Source organism: Wyeomyia smithii, chromosome 2, assembly GCF_029784165.1.
Source record: "Wyeomyia smithii strain HCP4-BCI-WySm-NY-G18 chromosome 2, ASM2978416v1, whole genome shotgun sequence".
Lineage (NCBI taxonomy): Eukaryota > Metazoa > Arthropoda > Insecta > Diptera > Culicidae > Wyeomyia > Wyeomyia smithii.
Genome location: NC_073695.1, coordinates 80,741,575 through 80,756,781, shown reverse-complemented (window position 1 = coordinate 80,756,781; position 15,207 = coordinate 80,741,575). Strand labels below are relative to the sequence as shown.

General features: G+C 38.7%; 1 protein-coding gene and 1 long non-coding RNA gene across 3 annotated transcripts; one reads left to right on the top strand and one right to left on the bottom strand.

The window, feature by feature from the left end:
• The first annotated feature begins 406 nt into the window (after positions 1-406).
• On the top strand, positions 407-4,824 carry LOC129724082 (uncharacterized). The gene is made up of 3 exons (XR_008727869.1): positions 407-525; positions 605-1,085; positions 3,098-4,824. It is a non-coding gene; the product is annotated as an uncharacterized LOC129724082 (long non-coding RNA).
• Positions 4,027-7,531, bottom strand: LOC129724081 (uncharacterized). 2 transcript variants are annotated; one of them, XM_055678700.1, is made up of 7 exons: positions 7,257-7,531; positions 6,976-7,189; positions 6,819-6,918; positions 6,660-6,765; positions 6,310-6,366; positions 4,755-5,278; positions 4,027-4,381 (listed from the first exon to the last, which is right to left on the bottom strand). In XM_055678700.1, exons 1-7 carry the CDS (start codon positions 7,390-7,392, stop codon positions 4,268-4,270), a joined length of 1,251 nt encoding a protein of 416 aa, XP_055534675.1. In that variant the 5' UTR covers positions 7,393-7,531; the 3' UTR covers positions 4,027-4,267. The 2 variants fall into 2 exon arrangements, with proteins under 2 accessions (XP_055534675.1, XP_055534676.1); XM_055678701.1 differs by lacking the exon at positions 6,310-6,366.
• Positions 7,532-15,207: the final 7,676 nt, after the last annotated feature.

The following is a 15,207-nucleotide window of genomic DNA, read 5'->3' as shown; positions in this document are numbered from 1 at the left end:
CCACTCTCAGAGTCAGGGAAACCAGATGTGCAGATTTGTCTGCAAAACGCAGATTTTTAGAGTCCGTGTGCAGATTTTTATTGATTCGTAGATATTTGCAGATTTTTTATAGTTTCTGCAGATTTTTGTCAGAGTCTCCTTATATTTACGCAGACTTTCTCAAATGTGTGCAGATTTTCGCAGACTTTTGCTTGCGTGAGCGAAATTTTTTCGAATCACTGATAGATTTTTTTCAGATTTCAAGCAAATTTTTCCGGTTTTTCGAGCAGTTGCAGATATTTTTCAAAAACATCTGGCATCTCTGCTCAGAGTGCAATGTTTTTCATTCTTGGTTTTTATCTCGTCAAGTGTGTGAGCTAGAGCGAGAAGACTATATGTTGCAATGTCATCTGATTCATCGTTTGTTCACCACCTCGTCAAAGAAATGTCAACAAAGCTAATGAATGAGAGAAACTTGAAATTTGCAAAAACTTGAACTAAAAATTCTTACATTTCAAGGAGGAAAATCAGTTATTTGTGTTTAAAGTAAGTAGATTATTTCATTGACATGCGATTAGTAACTGATAATAATTGTTCGCGGCAATGGAAACCTGGTTAAAAACAGGTTCGCTGAAAACGAATGCCACTCAGGAGGAGGAACCGAATGACCGGGAAAAGGCTGAGCCCGACCCATCTATGTCCGTTGTCGGTAGAAGCAAAAACAGAAAATATGATCCAGATTACTTAAAATACGGATTTACATGTGCGGAGAACGATGATTGTCCAAAACCCGTGTGTATTGTCTGCAGGGAGACTTTGGCCAACAGCTGCTTGAAGCCGTCGTTATTACACCGTCACTTGTCAACAAAGCATCCACCTTATGCTGACAAGAAACTTCATTCTTCCAGCGGCTGTTGAAGCAAAAAGAACTTTCGAAGCTTTTCTCAGCATCAGGATTGGAAAACATGAACGCACTTGAAGCTTCTTTTCGGATTAGTTATCACGTGGCAAAGTCTGGAAAAGCTCACACCATCGCTGAAAATTTAATTGCTCCATGTTTACAGGATGCCGTGAAGTGCATACTGGGAGAAGGTCCTGCTCTTAAAGTAAGTCGCATTCCTTTATCAAACAGTACAGTTTCTAGGAGAATTGAAGATATGTCCGTTAATATTGAAGATACGGTTGTTGCCCGTGTAAAGAATAGCAAATATTTTGCAATTCAAGTTGATGAAAGTACCGATGTTTCTGATTTTGCTGTTCTTTTAGTCATTGTACGGTATATAAATGTATCAATGGTGGGAGAAAATCTTCTTCTTTGTCATGCATTGACGAAAAGGACTAGAGGTGAGGATATTTTCAACGCAATCAATGTGTATTTTGAAGAAAAGCAAATTGATTGGAAAAACTGCTGTGGGCTCTGCACGGACGCTGCTAAATCGATGTCCGGATGTTACTCAGGACTGCGTGCGAGGGTTTTGGAAGTAGCTCCTAATGCAGTTTGGACACATTGCTGCATTCATCGGCAGAACTTAGCATCTAGCCGTCTTCCCATATATTTGAAATCTGTACTCGATGAATCCGTTAAAATCGTTAACATCATTAAATCAAAAGCCACAAAGTCTCGGCTATTCACGGTGCTGTGTGAAGAAATGGGTTGTAACCACACTACTCTCCTTCTGCACACTGAGGTTAGATGGCTGTCACGTGGAAGTGTTAAGCAGACTTTTTGAGCTTCGACGAGAGGTTGATACTCTTTTCAATGATCATCCATTTTACTTGCAAACAAAAATTAAGGATTGCGATTGGGTTCAGACTTTAGCCTATCTCTCAGACATTTTCTCCCATATCAACACGCTTAATATTTCTCTTCAAAACACCACTGTCACAATTTTCGGGGTTCATGATCGCATCGAGGCTATGATAAAAAAAATTGAGTTTTGAAAACAGTGTGTACAAAAGAACCAAACTGAGATTTTTGAAAATTTACATGACTTTTTGGTAGATGCTAGGATTAAACTTTCGGTAAGCATTAAAAAAGAAATTATTAAGCATCTCGAGGAACTGAAATCGTCGTTTCGACAGTATTTTCCGAAGCCTAGCAACGAAAATAACTGGATTGCTGATCCTTTTGCCTCTGAAAACTTGGATACTGCCCGATTGAGTTGTAAGGAAAAGGAGCGGTTAATCCAACTGTCGTGCAATAGTACACTGAAGCAAGATTTCAAGGAAAAGTCGTTGGTTACATTTTGGATCGACAACGGAAAAGAGTTTGCGGATCTGTCCGAAAAAGCAATTAAATACCTTCTGCCATTTACTAGTACTGAGCTGGTAGAAAAATCATTTTCTTCATACACTTATATCAAAAATAAGTATCGAAATAAGCTCAGCGTACCCATGATTTGCGAATTTATCTCAATTTTTTTGAGCCCGATTTCCAAAAACTAATTTCACAAAAACAAGCACAAGGATCCCACTAAGACTGAGAAAAATGAAACATGGTTCATCAATAAACATATTAAATAAAATTATAATTAATTAAAAAAGTTTGAAAACATATTTTTCGTTGTTTTATTGGAGAGTTCTTCTAACCACATTGCAGATTACTTCAGTTATTTTCACAAATTGCTATAGGTATAAAAAATTTTGTAAACCAGCAAAAAAAATGTAGGGGTACTTTTAATTTAGGAAATATCGCCAAGGGGTACGCGGACAAAAAAAGGTTGAGAACCGCTGTTCTAGTACATGATTACGTTCTGCATCAATTTATGCAAAAAAAAACAAAAAGTGTAAAAATGGCACATGTACCACTTTTGCTCTCAATGGCTCATATGAATGTCAATAAACGAACCTAATAATATTATTTTGTCGACACATGTCCATTTTTATTGGAATCCACGCTATTTCAACGTGTTTTGGCATTTGACGTGTGCAAGCATTGAAACCTGAGTGTAAAATGATTGATTTTGGTATGCATGACATGGCAAACCGAAGTGTAAGACACTTGATTTTGTGCTGTGAACTAAAACGCAAGTGTATTTCACGTAGATATGAAATGTTCCATCTATTAGCACAGAAGTAAGTGGAATCCACTTGGCAGTAACGTGTCGATTTTTTACAGTGTATAACATCCGCCGAAGTCGAACGCTGCGACTAAATATCGAGCAACTGCGGGACGCTTGGATTGCATAGGAAAACGCGCAGTAGCTGGAGGCAGCGTTACCCACGAAAGAGCAGCTTGGCGCAGCTACTCTTGAAAATGGCTGGGGGAGCATCGGGTCCGCCACAGGTAGCACTGCTGTAGCGCTACTAGGTATAAGGGTATAACCTCCTTACGGACAAGTGTGAGGTAATCGTAACGTGGAAGCAACAATTCGATGAGCATCTGAACGGCGATTCAGTAGAGCGCGAGTACGGTATGGCAACTGATCTTGGTGCACGAGCAGAAGACAAATGGATTCAAGAGCATGTCGTAAGGATGTCGAACGACAGCCCGGTAAAGATGGCCTTGAAACCAGTTTGTCAGGGACGAGACGAAAAGGTGGGCAGCGGGCAAGGTGGAAGACGACCTACGGACGCTACGTAGATTGCAGAGCTGGCGAACTGTAGCCATGGGCTGAGTGGAATGGAGACGACTCCTACGTACAGAAAAGGCCACCCTGACATGTAGCGAGAATGTCAAAAGAGTGACCAGCTGAAATTATGGGCTCTATTACAGAAGTCGTGTAGATTCAACTCGAACAAGTATTTCAAACGAGACGACGCTTCTATAATACGGCTCTATATTAGGTAGAAAATCGGACAAAGGCCATCACCTTACTTAGGCAACGATACGAGTCTGTGAGGTGTCAACGATGAAGACAAGAAAGTGCGTGGAGAATATTGAGGTCGACTGGACAGTAGGACTGAGAATAGCAAAGAAGACTCGGGATCGATAATCGATTTTTCGCCGTATGCGCAGAGTAAGATGAGGTAGATGAGAGAATATTTTGGAGGAGCTTTTTCGGTAGTATCAGAAAAACTCATAAATTTAATACACAAAACTCATGGTTAAACTCGTGAATAAAACATGTTTCTTTTTATTTACTTTTATCAAACAAAAATTTTTGCGTAAGATTCTTGACACATTGTGAAACCAAAAAAAAACAAATACATATTGTCCGGAGCTCAGTTACTATGCTTTACTGATTGAAAGTTTGAAAGAAAAAAAATGCAACATATCCCCGTTATCCCTATTAATTTTGCACAAATTGCAAGTCCACTAGCAACTTCAAAACACTGATACTATAACCTAATAACGATGTCTCTGATAATGCATCGGTGTTGGTTGCTGTTGGGATGGATTTGTAATCGGCGGCGGTCGCACCGGCGGATAGCCCTGCGTAATGCTGCCCCCCTTCGGCATCTGAGGGTGCGATAATGCGATACACAGGGGAGCCAATAAAAAAGAAGTTAAAACAAAACAAATATTTTGTTGCTACTGCTAGCGTATGGTAGAGATTCACACAAGGTTATTGCGAGTGACGAAATGTGGTTTATGCAGACTGAATACGACAGAGTAGAACGGTGCGGTGTCGCGAAAATTTTAAGCAGTGCAAAAAGCCAACGATGGAAGGAAATGTAGACAAAACCAAAACAGATGAAATTAGGATTTTTCTTAGAAATATATACAGTTGAGATTGAATATAAAAAGCATAAAATAATAAATATGATTGACCGTGTTATCAATGGGACTAAGAAGCTAGTTAACAATATTTAGTTAGATCAATAGCGCTTACTTGCTGGTTGGAGGCAATGGCATGCATTGGAATTGCCCCCGGCCGGAGAGCAGAAGTGTACACAATTCCTTCCGGCAGATGGGTTGCCTGCTGCGGCGGTTGTGGAGGAGGAGGTTGCGGTTGACGCATATCCTTACGATCGTCATGTTTCAACTCAATGTGATACGGCACTCCTCGGTCTTGCGGGATTTTTTCAATCGTTATAGCCTTCAACTGAGGAGGTGGGCCAGGATTTTGCGCAGGCTGTGGATTTCCATGCTGGTCGAGCGTAATGTGATAAACATTACCTGGAGCTGGTGCCGGTACAGGTTTCACCAGTTCCGGCGTCTTCTGAGTTGCCTGTGGAAGCCCTTGTTGTGGTGGTATATCAACGTGATAAGGCTGACAAATCGGCATAGGTGCAATGTTTCCTTGATAAGATGGGTAAATAATTTGTGTTGGTTGTGGTTGACGATTATCCTGTGAGTTTGGCGGTGGTGCACCTGTCGGATAGAATAACGTTCCGGGTGGGCAGTACTGCGACTCTGAAAAAATGCATAAGCGTAGATAGTCATTTGGACGGAGCTTCTTTGCATTTAGGAATAAAGCAGTTTGGATGAATAAAGGATCCGTGTTTAGTTAGGGAAGCCGTTCTGTCCTGTTAGATATTTGCGGCTTGGTTAGTTATGTTTGCTAGGATGACAGGGAAACATAAATTATTCGTATGGATAATGGCTATTTACAATTGGTATATGTTGGCTTTGAATACACACCATGAAAATATTCAAAAACAAAGCTTCACCACGTACGTTACCGTAAGCAATCTATAAAATATAAAACAAAACGACGATACATTCCTCTTTCGGAACATAACTTTTCTATCTCATTGCCACCATACACGGTAAATGGAAGGCTACTTAATGGTTTGAGTAATCTATACTTAGCTGATCGTGAAAACATTCACTCTATTTTGGCAATTTGGTATCAACTAAAACATATCAGTTCTGCAGTAAAAATTGCACATTGGCTTGTTTCGATAACCAAGATGTGCTAATAATAAACATACATATAACTTCTTAAAAAAAATTGAGGGGTCAAACTGTGCACAACAAAGCATGAAATAATTTGAACTATAAATTTAATAACAAAAAAAATAATGAAACAAACACACAATATAAATCATGAAAATAAAGCTATAACAAATATCGCAAATAGGACTAGTTTGAAGTATTTTAATCCATTTCGATGAAGTAGTTATTGCGTACCAGTAACCTAGGGAATTCAAATTTGGAAAATTTGAAATGCATTTTCTCTGTTGGATAGATATAAAATGAAAAATAGAAACCATCACCATCACTCACCACCACCACTCAACGCTAACAGAAATGTCTTGTATCCTATGTTGCTGTACATAACAAACTCCCACTCTGTGAATTGCTCAAAAATAAATTATGGAATTCAAGCCAAACCAATCTAATGTAATAACATAGATGAGGAGACAAAAAGAATTGCGGGATAGATGTGGGGAAAATAGCAAATCTGAGGATATAAAAAGATAGCAAAAAGGTCAACTCACTGTTCCACAGAACGGCACGGGCCACTTCACCCGGGCCTCGTCTGCCCTCCTCGATTTCTGTTTTTTTGTTTTATCAAATTTTGATTATTTTGATAGTTTATTTTTGTTTTCGAGAAAAGAAGGAAAAACAATTGGCAGTAATGAATATATATATAACAAAATCAATTACACTAGTAAAAATAAATATTAACAATTTAGTAAACGGATTTTAAGCTATAATGAAGGGATCCAAAACAAAACTAACGTTCATGTTCAAAAAATGATTTTTCAAGTAATATTATGTTTGTTCATATATCAGTATCAAATACATTTGAAGAAAGATGTAAAAATTGTTAATGGTGTGTACTTACTTTGCGTTTGAGGAGGTGCATACTGCTGAGATGGATTTGGCTGTTTGTAATAGCCTTGCGGTGAAGGACTGTGTGTTCGCTTAACCACATTTACCGGTGGATTAGCCTAAAAAAAACCTCCAGTGTCATAACTATAAACAAAGCGTAAAATATTGCAACCTTGTGAATAAGATGCTGTTGATGTGGGGGGACATTCGGTGTGGTTCGCTGCGGAAGGAAAATTTGTTGCTGTGGAATGTTATGTATAGCAAACATTTCCCTGAAATAAAAATTGCATTAAAATCAACCTGGTTTCTTATTTTTCTATAGTACATACACCGATTCCTTCATCTGACGCTTGCGATTGTCATCTTCGTTCAAGACTTTTTTAAGCTGCAAAAATAGTTGCTGCTTCTCATTACGAAGTTCTTGGAGAGTTTTCTCCAGCATTTGAATTTGCTCTTTTGTTTCACCCAGAGTCATCACGTCTTGCTTTTCACGAGCCTCACGCTCCTTTCGAAGACGCTCCTCTTCAACTTCGGCTTCCAATTCTGCACATCGCAAAGATTTCTCATTTTATACTAATGATCATGAACATTTATATGTAATAAAATTTACCTTGTTTTTTCCGTTCTCTTTCCCTCATAATATGACGCTTTAATGCGTTCCACAGCTGCTCTTCCTTTTCTGTTTTAGCTGCTGGTTGAGCTGGCTGCTGGGAAGGCACAGTTTTTAAATACTTTTTTGCACTCATCACAGCAGTAATAAAAAATAATCAATAGTTAAACGATAAACCAACTTTATGCTACAATTTCAATTACTTTTTCAACTTGAACAAGCCACAGCGATATAATTTCTAAATGTCAGATTTGAAAAAAAAAATCGATTGGGCGAGTTTTAGCAAAGAAATAAATAAATCGATCTGGCGTTTCATTACAGCAGAGCTGCCAGATTTGTTTTCGATAAATGCTCGTATTTCAAAACATTCATATTTATGTCGAATTCGTTTTTACCAAGGTTTTTACGGCAGGACTATACACACTTCTTCTCGTTTTAATTGTTCAGTAATTTTTTTTACGGTCATGTTCAGTAAAGTTGAAAAAATACTGATCATTTTGTAATTTTCTCAAAAATAACTGATGTCGGTTGAAGTTTTTACCGAACTACCGTTATGCAAAAGGCACTTGACGAGCTCAGCAAAAAACATTACTGACCTCTTCTGTAAACTAAAGTATGTTCTGCGTGTTCTACACTTTCATAAAGTTCAGTAAATATTTGACGGTCTGTCAGCATCTACCTAGGTGTTGCTGAAAACTCTTCAATTGTTTAACTGAACTCTTGTTGTTTTTTACTATACTGTTCGGCAATTTTTCTGCATCTGTCAAAACGAAACATCAAATGTCCGCGATTTTCAAATATTCAAAGAGTTCCGAAGCTTAGTTTTTAAAGTGTTTCGCGCGTGATTTTCAAAAAAAAAATAAATAAATGGATATTTTACTTTCAAACCTAACCTTCAAATTCAGTCAGCATATGGAAATTTTTCCACCACAGGAGAGCAGTTTACTAGAAGCCTGCAATAAAAAGCCTGTATTCATCATAACATTAAACGTATCAAGTTTTTACTCGAATGTGTTGGGAACACCAGTATAATCGATCTAAACAAAAATAGTTCTGTGATCACTTCAGGAGTGCCGCAAGGATCTGTTCTTGGCCCGCTGTTGTGTTGCTGCTACATTAATGATCTGCCTAATGTTCTAAAGTACTGCACCATTCAGTTGTATGCTGATGATGTACAGTTGTACATTAGCCGGTTGGGTCTTGGTACCAGCGAAATTGTGGAATTGGTTAACGAGGATCTTGCAAGGATTACACAATGGTCTCGCCGAAATGGACTGCTTGTCAATAAAAGCAAAAGTAAAGCCCTATTAATTAAAACCAGAACACGGAATGTTGCTCACCATAACACACTGCCTGACGTTATAATGGACGGAGAAGTAATTCACTGGACAGATAATGCAAACAACCTGGGCTACGTCTTTCGCAACGATCTAAAATGGAATGGACCTATACGACAACAATGTGGGAAAATTTATGCCGGTTTACGAACACTATATAGTTGTGCTACCTCTGCCCCAGTTCGTACCCGACTGAAGCTGTTTAAAAGTTTGATTCTTCCTCATTTTCTATTCGGAGATGTGGTTCACATCGATCCAGGTGCCGGTGAACTGTGTAAACTAAGTGTTGCCCTGAACTGTTGCGTGAGATTTGTTTATGGGCTGAATCACTACTCCCGTGTAAGTCATTTGCACTCAAATCTTATTGGATGCCCACTTCGAAAATTATATGCGTAACGTTCCTGTGTTTTTATAAAAAAGCTCATGACAACTTGTATGCCGTCATCACTTCACAGAAAATTGATTCCATCACGCGGTCGACGTCTTCAAAACTTAGTTGTACCATCAAATAGTTCTTCAATCTATAGAAATTCCTTGTTCGTTAGAGGAGTCGTTAGCTGGAATATGTTGCCAGCCAGAGTAAAAAGTTCTGAATCGGAGGTAATGTTCAAGAGAGACTGTTTGAATTTCTGGAACCACGCTTAGAGAGATTAGGTTAGGTTAGATTAATCAATTACTTAACACAAAAATGATTGAGAGACGAATGTTAAACCGGAAGTAGTCAAAATTAAAAGGTCAACCTTTACACTACTGGACAAATAAATAATAATAAAACAATCCGAAATTCCTTTATAAAATTATTCAACAGTTGCAATACCAACTTTCACAATGGTTCATATTTCTCTCATAACCATGAAAAAACTTCACGTTTACAGAATGCTCGGTAATTTGTGACGAATCGTCAGCTTTGTAAATTTACAGAACGCTCGGTAATTCGTGACGAATAGTCAGCTTTGTAAATACCGACCAGGGGCTAGAAGTGGCTGTCATATTACATATAAAGCGAGCGTAACAAGAACCGCCGCCATGCTGCACCAACCAATGGTTCCTTGACGTTTCTTTTCACGCGCAATCACGAGTAGGGGAGACTGGTAACCGTGGTTACATTTTCATATTTCCGAGTTTGTTTATTTATGTTTCGGGCTCTTTCGCTAATTTTGTTGCGATTTTTTATCGAATATACCGTTACTGTAACGCTTATCGTGTGATGTTGTGAAAGACGAAGTGCATTATTCCGTCCTGTGTGTGCATTTTGCATGGAGTAAAGATCGAGTTTCAACGCACAGGTGAATAGTACAGCTTGAATCACATGTAAGCCTTACTAATAGACTAACATTTAAGATTTTGAACTGATCACATAAGAAAGCGTCGTTGGTGTCGAATTCTCTTCATTTCCGGACTGTCAAATCTGCCTGCTGCTGGGAGCAAAACAAGCGCAAGGATTTGTTCTTGCCACTTCTGCGAACAAGATTTTTATTTAGTGAACGGTAAGCGTAAGTTATTGCCAAGTGCAGTTCCGAGTTTGATGATAGCAGGCATCACCGAGATGGATGTGCGCGACGACGAAGACATCACCGGTTCGAATACCGGTGATAATTATTTTATTACGGTATCCAAATCTCAATTTGAGGTTAATTCAATTAAATAATATTCTAGAATTTCCAACACCACAATAGAGGGTCAATCTCCCCTAATTAATGTAAACAAACGACGCCATATTGTGTTACGATAAAATCACTTGTCTTCAGGCCCCTGATACCGACGCATGCAGCAATTTTTGATGAACGCTTCGTAATTTTTTACTAAGCTATCTTCTATGTTTGACGTTTCAGCGAGAATGAAAAATTACCGAGCACTCGTCAAGCAAATAAATTGCTGAACAGATTGCTGATGGCTCAGCTGTTGAGAACTCGTTAAAAAGATAACTGAGCTCGGTAAAAGAAACTAGACCTTTTTACGTACGAATGTGTAAGTGCCACTAGTTTGGGAAAATATTTATAAATAGCTGTTTTGTTTGCAATGCTATGTTTTTAGCAGCTGGAAAAAAATTCAGTTGAACACTCATTATATGTTTTAAACTTGTTTCTGAAGAAATTTTCTCATTCGTGATCAGAAATCGGAAGAAGCTGCTAAATATAATCGACCAAAAATGATGAAAAAGTCGAAGCAACGAGATGCGATGATTTACAGGTTAGAAGAAACAAAAGCAGCTTTACACGGGTTTACACGTTTACTAGTGTGCGTAGGTGAAAAGTCACTTATCTCTATAGGCCTTTTTACGTAAGAATGTATTAGTGCCACTAGTTGAGGAAAATATTTACAAATAGCTGTTTTGTTTGCAATGCTATGTTTTTAGCAGCTGGACAAATATTCAGTTGAACACTCATTATATGTTTTAAACTTGTTTCTGAATGATTTTTTTCATTCGTGATCAGAAATCGGAAGAAGCTGCCGAACATAATCGACCAAAAATGTTAAAAAGTGATAAAAGTCGAAGCAACGCGATGCGATGATTTACAGTTTGGAGGAAACAAAAGCAACTTTACACGTTTCCTAGTGTGCGTAGGTGAAAAGTTACTTATCTCTATACCGTCCCGGACTACAATTTACAGCTGAAAAAAACACTTTCTGAGCAGTTGCAATGGTGTGCGTAATACCAGAGGTAGCTGTCACTTTTGTTTTGGTCATTTTATCCACTGTTTTAATGTCGCGTTTGTGCTACTGTACGAAAAATTTGCCAATTTACTGAAAATGACAAAATAACAAAATAAAATAAAGAAAATCCAACCTGAAGTTTTGACACGCGAAGAACGATTATCAAAGCAAACCGCTTTTGACACATTTTGAAGTAGAATACTTCTCTCAGGAAGTTAGGCTACATAGGGATGTGAAATGGAAATCTAAAACCAAAAAAAGTGAAAAATATGTCTAATTTCAAATGCTAATAAATCAGTTAGTATTCGATGGATTTCCTTCGTTCTTGCAGCAATAGATTGGAAAATCTTTTAAGATTCTTCCCAAAAGAAGATAACTGTAATTTTATTATTCACACTACTGTACTATTGAAAATAGTCAAGCCTTGCCAAAACGAAAAATTCGACCTCTGATTGGTCGTTATATGATTGCTTCCCAAGCACGGTCGACAGAATCATATACCTTGCAATTGAAAACATGCTATTTGGCCTATATAAGAGCCTGTTTCAGCCGAAGCCGCTCATAATAGTTCTAGACAGCGGCAGCAGCAGTCGTCTTTCCTTAGCAGCAGCACCCTGTGGTTGGTCACCACGTCTCAGGAGCATGCGCGGTTCTTCTCAGCGTGTGTCGCCAGACTGCCATTATTCCCCTCGTGTTGGGGCAGCATGAAGATTGCCATCAGGAAATCCAATTTTGAACATCAAAATGCCTTTTTCAAAGTAAATAAACAAGTCATTGAAAGTTAATAATTTTTTGACAATGCAAGCAAGCATTCTGTATAGGATCCTAGCAACTTAAATCTGTCGCGCCCGTCTAATTCACTGAAAGTGAAATAGCTTCCACAGTGCATGTTGTCCGTGTATCTTAATTCCCCCACTGTTAGGACAGCTCAAAGGTTGCGATCAGCAACCGATTTTTAACCGCAAAATGCCTTTCTCAAGGTAAATAAACAAATAATTGAAGGTTATTAATTTTCTGGCATCAACACAAGCAGACATTCTGTGCGGCATGCAATCCAATTCTGTTGTAGTTGTCTAATTTTCACTTTATTTAGTAAATCCCCCACTGTAGGGGCAGCGCAAAGGCTGCGATCAGCATAACCGACTTTAAATAACAAACTGCCCTGTTAGAACGCATTCACAAAAGCAGTTAGTTCGACTATGCAGAGCTAATATGAAGTCGATTTAATCAATCAGCATAAACATAATTTCGTCGTCTCCCAGCTGCCAAGTTGCAACATGATGCAACACGCAACAGCGAGCAAACGAAATCGCTTGATGTTTCAAACCGCAATAACATACGAGTTAGAACCGTTGCCTGTGTGAGAGCACCATCAGTGTTTATTCGCTGGATACAAAAATCAAATGCGAATTGTGGAATAATTCGTCTGAAGAACATTAGAAAACGGTAAAACTGAACAGAAAGGCGTGGCCTATTTCGTAGCACCCTTCGGCTATAAAAGTGTTTCTGGCAAAACTAGCTACATTCCTTAAACGGAAGGTGAGCTGGATGGACCGTCCACAACGTTGATGGCAGTAGCAGCAGATATCAGCACGCAGCAGTAACAGAGGATAGCAGCGGATTGCGCCTGTGGCTGCCTTCAAATTAAACATATCACTTGCCCTGTGGTTGGTCACCACGTCTCAGGCCTCTGCCAGGCTGAACGCCAACGCGAGCGATCGGGCGAGATTTTTACCGTACATCAGCCGGCACTTCCTCTAATGGAAAAGTTGGATCATTTTGTTCAGAAGAATATTACTGTCGGTGGGTTTAATGATGGCAATTTCGGTCACGGGTTACTTTAAAACACGTTTTATTATGTCAAAGCGTTATGTAAAACGTGTTTTAAAGTAACCCGTGACCAAAATTGCCATCATTGAACCCATTAACTATTTATTGGTCAAACAACGCTTAACATTACTGTCGGTAATATTACAGAGATGCGATTGCATTATATCCGATATGGAATTAAACAATTGTTCTTTTGAGGACAAATAAAACACTTAATTTGAAGATTAATAGCTTTGGGTACCAGTAGCAGTATGGTAACAGCCTCAGCGGTAGGTGCAGCCGGTACTTTTCCCTGAGGCCGATGTTATAAGGCGAAACAGTTCGGGTGTGCTTAGTAAGACGCGCGTCAATTTTGCGTTGTTGATATTATTCCCCACATGAAACGACGCGCTTTCGTACGATAGCGGCGGTATTAGCGGTAAATGCAATTGCCAACACTTACTTCAGTGAAGCCGTGTCTAATTTTCAATGTGGAAACACCTTTCTATTGTGTTGGCCGTGTGCATTAGGCCTCTGCCAGGCTAAACACGAAAAGCGGCGCGAACCGATTCGCCCGGCCGTAGGTTAATGTATAGCCGTATGTAGAGCTGTGTAAAAGTATTCTACTTCAAATTGCGGTCGTGGCTTTGCACACAACCCTCCTGGTTTTTTTTATTTTTTTTATTTTGACACATATGTGTGAATTTGTTGGTGTCTTCAAAACTGCACTCTGTTTCTTTCGCGGACTGTCCGGGACAGATAAAGGGCAGAGTCTATGTGTATAGAGTCGCGCGAAGAGAAAATCTATCGTTTCGGCAACACAGTTTTTGTACCGTTTGTTGCCAAGAACTGTACAGTTCTGTTTTTCACCATGCATAAGCGAATATCATTTTTTGAAATTCTTCACAAGGTACACAGTTTTGAAAGATTACACCCGGTGACGTTTTGTTAAATTTAAGTGAACCAGTGTACAGGTTTAACGTTGGATTAAGATGTGTAAGTAAAACTTCGAAAAAACATTATCACCTTGTTTATTTACATTGCTCGATTGGTACCCTCGTTTGACACTGATTTGGTTCCTTTGGTTTCATCTTTGCGGGACTCTTATTATAAACATTGACTCTGATATAGGGTAGTCCGGAAAATTAAAAAAAAACAGCAATAGGACAAAGTGTAGTCCGCGGGGTAGCTACACCGCAAAAACGAAAACGACATTAGTGTCTTTTAGGCCAGTAGTACACTCTTTGACCGAGCGTCAAATATTTGTCTCTTTTTGACAGATAAAAATTTGGTCAAAGATAATTATTTGTCACTCTCCGATTTTAACATGGAGCAAACACGGGCAAACAACAACCATGATGTCAAATAAATTTGACCATTATGTCAGAAGGTAAAATATTTGACCATTAGACAAAGAGTGTACTACAGGCTTTAGTAGCAATACTCAGAGGAAAAGATAAGCGAAGAGAATGTTGTGAGCCAAAATCTCTTTATTTTAAGTATCGATATCTAGCGGTGGAGAGAACGCATTTTACACTCGAAATTTTATTACGCTTATATTCCATTCATTCAACAAAAGGACTGTATGAGCTCTCGCCACTTTTTCGCCGAGAGAATCCTTTGTTCTCCCTTGTACTGGTATAGCGAGGGTGCCTTTTCATGATAATCGTACAGTACCACCCGCATACGTGCAACGGTTTTTGTGTAGATATATTTTTAATAAATTTCATTGTTGCCCAAGTTGAAAACTGAACTTGACTAACGACATTCATTTTTTTACATTGTACCTAATGTCATAAGCACGGCTGTGCATAGCGCGTCTGATATGCATTACTTGCAATGGTTGGTCAAAAAATTTAGTTTCCAAGTCCAACGAAAATATTCAAGTAAATCAACTAACAGATTAAAATAGTTTCAACAGTCGCGAGGTGTACGATCCAAGAAAATTTGTTAAACAATGTTTGAATGGTTGAAAGGTTTTTAGTTCAATTTGTTCTATTGACGTTGATTGTGAATTGTTACTGAATTTCCGCTTTAACAATCTCTTGAATGCGGTCCTGTCTTAACTTGATTTTGATAGATTCAACTATTCTAGATCACTTTTTTGCCTGGTCATTGAAGCAAAAATTGCATATCTGTTCTGTGCCTGT